Consider the following 6,408-nt stretch of genomic DNA (forward strand, 5'->3'; position numbering starts at 1 on the left):
TAGTATATGTGACATAAAATAGGCACTTTTTTCCGAAGATATAAAATAGACACCTTCAGATTGATATTCAAAAGCATTTACATATGATTATGATCTCATAACACCTCAAAAAAAGATTATGATCTCATAACAGTGACTAAATATTACTTATTATGAGAGAGTTACATAAAACCTCAAATATAAAAAGTTAACAAGAAAGCTAAATTCCGAACCACAGCAGTTTCGCAATAGATCCTCATAGCATTCGGAAATTACTACTGTCCAAAGTTAAAGCACGCATTACATTTTATAGGAACTAATGTGCCGCGAGCAAATTGTCCCCTTTAAAGGAAAGGTTGATTTTTCAAATCATAACCTTTAGAGCAATACTACATTCACGTAATGGTTTACATAAGGTTACAAACTGATCTAACGTGAGACTATTTGATTGGGTTAAAGGAGAAGACCCACCCCACCTGAAAATCGAGGGGCATGTTTAGATTAGTTGGAAGTTTTCGTAGCAGCTACGTAGCTGTTCGTAGGTTTAGGATTTTTGTAACCTTTATTTTGCTTCAAAGTTCGTGCGACTATTTTTCCCAGAGAGCACACAAGAACTTATTTTCGAAAGTTCATAGTTAAAAATTGTATGATTTGAACCTTTGAACAATGTGATAGTGCAAGAAAAAATCATGTCTAACTCAATGAGACACTTACCAATATAGTCAACTGAGCTATATATATAGTCACTCTCACTACAAAATCACACGTACAGTATTAATATCCACACAAAATGCACCAGATCTTTTTTTTTTTTTGCATATGAACAAAGAAACATACGATAGCCTCTTCTCTGGAATGTAAATTGTCAGCTTACATTAACTGCGATGCATGTTTGATGTTTCAGTGTATGCCAAGAGCCTGCAGTCTCCTCACCAAGGACAGAGCCGCCGCGTTCTTCCTCTCCCACTCCTCCCTGCTCTCCATCCGCCGCTCGAACTTCCTCAGCACCTCGTCGTTGCCGTCCAGAATGCTGACGACTTTCCTCATGCTCGGCCGCGCCGCCGGGTCCGACCGCGTGCACGCGATGCCCAGCTTCGCCAGCCGCACCAGCTCTCGCCGATCGAGCCTGCCGTCCAGCCGCCTGTCCGCGAGCGCCTCCACGCCACGGACGTCCTGCTCCTGGCCGACCTGCACCTTCCTCACGAGCAGCACCTCCGGCGACCTCATGTCCACCGCCATCGCGCCGGTCACGACCTCGAGAACCACCACCCCGAAGCTGTACACGTCGGCTATCGTGGTGGCCTCGCCGCTCTCCATGTACTCCGGCGACATGTACCCGAAGATGCCCCGCGCTGTACCTGAGCCGGTGGGCAAGACCACGTGGGGGTTATTGTGCTCGTTTCTTGACAGGAACTCTGCGAGCGCGAAGCTGCCCAGCCGCGGGCTCCGGTCGGGGTCCAGGAACACCGCCGCCGACGTGATGTTCCGGTGGATGACCTGCTCGTCCCACTCCTCGTGCAGGTACAGCACGGCGGACGCCAGCGCCCTCACGATGCCGTACCTGTGGCGCCACGAGAGGATGCCAGAATTGCTGTGCCGGGCGAGGAGGTGGTGGCTCAAGAGGTTCCCCGGGGAGTGGTCGTAGACGACGAGCATCTCGCCGTGGTCCGTGCACCACCCGCGCAGCTGCACCAGGTTCCGGTGCCGCAGCTTGGCCAGGTTGCAGAGCTCGTTCGCGAACCGGACGCGCAGCGCCGGGCACGTCTTCATGCCCAGCCGCTTCACGAGGACGTGGACGCGCCCGCCATTGCCGTTGTCCAAGAAGCCCTCGTACCCTGTCCCGAAGTCCAGCTCCGCCACCACCTGCGACTCGGAGAAGTCGTTCGTGATCTCCACGATCTCCTTGTACGATATCTCACGCGGAGTGTCCACATTTGGAACTGTCACCGCTGGCCGCGGCGACGATAGTTGGCTGTTGCCGCTCTTATTCTCACCCGAGCCGCCTGTGGGAGACCTGCCGTCTTCTGCGGTGAGGTAGATGGTGGTACCAGCCGCTGTGGCGTACATGTGCTTCGTCGACGCAGCAGAGGTGGCTGTGCTGTTCGTGCCGGCGATTGTTGTCGAGGTACCGGAGTCGTCGGAGGATGAGGTGAGAGAGATGTACTTTGGGAGTGCTAAGAAGGACGGAAGCGCCGGGAGGTCGCCGGAGCAGCTGCCGGAGATGTTCTCCACCACCCACTTCATCGTAGGACGAGCCCTTGGGTCATGCAGCGAGCAGAGGAGGCCGAGGTGGATGAACCGGCCCATGTCGAACATGGCACGCGCACCATCCGGCAGCTTACGGTCACCGGCTTTGAGCAGCTTTCCCTCGTCGGACAGCCGGCGTACCCAATCCAGCATGAAGATTTGGTCGTCGGGGTACGCCAGATCGACCGCCCGGCGTCCGGTGGCCACCTCCAGGAGCACAATCCCGAAGCTGAACACGTCGGACTTGGCCGTGGCCGCGCCCCTGCGCTGGAAACTCTCCGGAGGGAGGTACCCGATGGTGCCGCCGATCCTGCTCGTGTCGATCAGCCGGAACTGGTAGTTGGCCGACGAGGAAAACGACGACGTCGACCGCACGGAAGGCGGCGACGGCAGCACCTCGAGCTTTTTGGTGGGCGGCGCGTCCTCGACGGCGTGCTCGAGCCAGCGGGCGAGGCCGAAGTCCCCCAGGCGGGCGTTGTACTCGGAATCAAGCATGACGTTGCTGGTCTTTACGTCCCGGTGGATGATCTGCGTGTCGAGCTGCTCGTGCAGGTAGAGCAGCGCGGCGGCGAGGCCGGCCACGATGCGCCGACGCCGGTCCCAGCCGAGCGCCGGCGCGCCCGGGGCAACCGAGGCCGGCGCGAAGAGTAGGCGGTCGAGGCTGCGGTTGGGCATGTAGTCGTACACGAGCAGCAGCTCCTCCTCGTCCCGGACGCACCACCCGCGGAGCCGCACGAGGTTGCGGTGCCGCAGCCGGGCAACCGCGGCCAGCTCCGCCAGGAAGGACTTCTCGAAGCGGTCGACGCCGACGCTGGCCACGCACTTGACGGCCACCGTGGTGCCATCGCTCGGCAGCACGGCGCGGTACACCCGGCCAAACCCCCCGCTGCCGAGCACCTCTTGATCACTGAAGCCGCTGGTGCCGATGTAGAGCTCCGAGTAGCTGAACACCCTGGGCCCCGCCGCGCCTCTGATCTTCCTGGCCCCAACCTCGTAGACGCCGTCCATGTCCTCGAAGCCCACCGCCGACCGGGAGTCACGGCAGCCGCAGCGGAGGCAGGACAGCGCGCGGCCGACCTTGTCGCGGACGTACGAGCCCAGCCTCTCCCCGGGGCGCGGCCGGGCATCGTCGTCGTGGTCGTCGTCAGCGGAGGCCACGAGGACCTCATCCCCGTCCATGGGCAGCACGAAGCACAGCCGGCGGAGCGACATGGACGCGTTGGGCGGAAGATGTTACGTGCGTGTCAGGGGGTGTTTAGCCGGGCATAATTAATGGTGCCCGCGGGCGCGCGTGCGGCGTTTAAAGTTGCGGGGGCGGGCGGGCGGTGGAGGTCTTGATCAATGGGGAATGGAAATGGAATGGGGAGTGCGCGCGCGCGTGGCCACGGAGACGGAGCGGTGGGGGGCAGGTGGGATGGGATAGGAAGGAAGGTGACACAAGATGCCAAGAGGCGCGGCGATAGTGTGAGTGTGGGGTGTGCGACGGCTAAGCAGTTCGCCTAGGTAGCTCGGGTGGTGGCATGCAGCTCATTCATGGTGGGTGGCTCACTCGGTTGACTTGGATGGCGGGTGGGGTGGGGTGGGGCGGGGGGTGCTGGCTGAAAGGGAGAGGCCGCGCGATCCCGGTGCAATGGTTTTCCGGCCACCTATTTCACATGGTTTGGTGGTGCCGGCCGGTGATGTCACGGGCCGGCCGGGTGAAACACAACACACTTCTCCTACCGTCTCCTATGATATGATTGTGTCAACCCGGTGCTCGCTAGATGTTTGTTTCAACGTTAGCCGCTATTTATGATGTCTCCCATGGTTATAATAAGCCGGTTCTAGCAATGTGTTTCAACGTTTGTCATTATTTTTCCTTATATTTTTATTAGTTTTCTTTCAGTCAATGTCGGGGATGGGAGCCCCTAGCTCACGCTCGCGTGCGTCAAGAAGACTAGCATTCGCGCAGGGCGCGGTTGGATGGGCCGGCCCGTTTCTTGGCGTTACCGCGAGGCAGTGCCAAAAATCCCAAAAAAGAATGCTGTACGTAGGAATCAAACTCCCAACCCAACGATAGAGAGTTAGCGCTCCTTACCACTGGAGCTGCTGCGTAGTTGCAATCAAAACGCTGCGTGACCACTTGAGAGCTATATGTACTGACTGATCCAAAAATAAAAAATTGACCATCGAACATTTTCTGATATATGTTGAACATTTTCATAATATACGATGAACATTTCTCAAATACCCATTGAACCTTTTTTTGTCATATATGTTGAACAATTTGAAAAATACATATTTAACATTTTTTTGTGATATAACCTGAACAATTTAAAAATACACATTGAACATTTATCTTCAGAGGGCAATCCCATACGATGAACATTTTTGAGAAAATGAATATATGCGCTGGACAATTTTCGGATACACACTGAACATTTGTGTAATATACAGTGAACAAAATTAAGAAACATAGTAAACATTTGTATATTCGTTGAAAAAACAAAACTAAAAGAGGAAAATCAAAACCAAAAGAGGAAAACAGGACAAAAACCAAAAACCAGGAGAGAAACAGGAGAAAATCAAACCAGAAGAAACGTAAACAAAACTAGAAGAAGAAAACCGGAACAAAACCAGAAGAAAGAAACAAGAGAGAAAACCAAACGTGGAAGAAGAAAAAAAGTAACGAAAGAAACATCAGCGGACGAAAAAGAAGCACGCGAACCCCGTACTGGGCCGGCCCAATATGCACGTGAACGAAACAGCTGCAAGCGTTTCCTCGACAGCTTGCCGCCCACACGCGTCAAATAGGAATTGCCGTCGGGGATGACCCCCCTTACCCCGGTAGGCTTAGGGGTACAAGTCAATTTTTCAAAACATCATGACGGCCCAAGTCCCTCAGTCCGGCTGGCCCTCCAGCCGGCTCCTCTCACTGGAGGCCGGCTGGGCACCAATGCCACGCCCGGGCTGGCTGGCTGCGCCTGGCAGCAAGCGGGGTCACAGCCTGTCCAATCTCGTCGTACGATAAGACCTCTCCCACGTCGTGGAGAACGTAGCTACAGTGCAACCGGTACCGCTGACCGGTGCGACTGATGTCAGCGCGACTCGACACTATGGAAGCATAGTGCCAACCACTCCGTGACACCACGACTTACTAGCTACAGTGGCATGCAGCAGGTGGGCCCCACCGAAGGCCAGAGACGCTGGTGACAGGGCCCCACCCCTCTTTCTTTATCATTTGTAACCTAGGAGGTCCAAGTATAAGACCTCCCAGGAGCCCCCGGGGGAGGGGGTTGGCTCATTCCACACACACACACACGACGTAGAGAGGAGAACTAGCTCCTTCTTCCTCCACCCAAAACCACTCTTGGAGCAACCATGTAAACCTTGTGATATTCATAATGACCGGGCAGGACTACGGGTATTACCTCCCTCAGAGGGCCTCAAACCTAGGTACGTCTTTGTGGCTTGAATCGCTCGTGCCTAATCTCGCATCCGGAATCCACTGGCGCTCATCGTCCCCCACCACTCTCGATAAGCCATCCCATGGCATCTACCGTAAGAACCTCACAACGGTTGGCGTCCACCGTGGGGCCGCATGTGGCGTCGGCCGGAGTCACGTTCCGTACGAGACCATTCATTCCCTCTAGCGATCGCACTGCGTACAACTTAGTTAGCAAGCCTAGTGTGTTCGGCTATGCTACTTCTTTAGCTTGCGTTGGTTTTTCCCTTGAAGAGGAAAGGGTGATGCAACAAAGTAGAGATAAGTATTTCACTCAGTTTAAGAACCAAGGTATCAATCCAGTAGGAGAAGAATGCACAAATCACCTAATACTACCTGCACAAACAATCAAACACTTGCACCCAACGTGATAAAGGGGTTGTCAATCCCTTCACGGTCATTTGCAAAGGTAAGATCTGATAGAGATAGATAAATAAAACTGAACGAAAGATAAAATATTTTTGGATTTTTTTGTTGTATAGTTTTGAAAGTATAGATTGCAAAATAGTAGACCGGAAACTAATATGATGGAAAATAGACCCGGGGCCATAGGTTTCACTAGAGGCTTCTCTCTTGAAGGCAAATAATACGGTGGGTGAACAATTATTGTCGAGCAATTGACAGAAAAGCACAAAGTTATGACGATATCCAAGGCAATGATTATGTAATATAGGCATCACGTCCATGTCAAGTAGACC

At 53.9% G+C, this 6,408-nt stretch overlaps 1 protein-coding gene across 1 annotated transcript; it reads right to left on the minus strand.

The window, feature by feature from the left end:
* Positions 1 to 689: 689 nt before the first annotated feature.
* Positions 690 to 3,700, minus strand: LOC123103295 (receptor like protein kinase S.2). The gene has a single exon (XM_044524824.1). The coding sequence runs from the start codon at positions 3,436 to 3,438 to the stop codon at positions 880 to 882; it is 2,559 nt and encodes an 852-aa protein (XP_044380759.1). The 5' UTR covers positions 3,439 to 3,700; the 3' UTR covers positions 690 to 879.
* Positions 3,701 to 6,408: the final 2,708 nt, after the last annotated feature.

The sequence above is a fragment of the Triticum aestivum genome, chromosome 5A (genome assembly GCF_018294505.1).
Source record: "Triticum aestivum cultivar Chinese Spring chromosome 5A, IWGSC CS RefSeq v2.1, whole genome shotgun sequence".
Lineage (NCBI taxonomy): Eukaryota > Viridiplantae > Streptophyta > Magnoliopsida > Poales > Poaceae > Triticum > Triticum aestivum.

What these genes read in the sequence shown, in the direction of transcription:
- LOC123103295 (XM_044524824.1), bottom strand. Translation starts at nt 3,438, where the DNA reads ATGTCGCTCCGCCGGCTGTGCTTCGTGCTGCCCATGGACGGGGATGAG.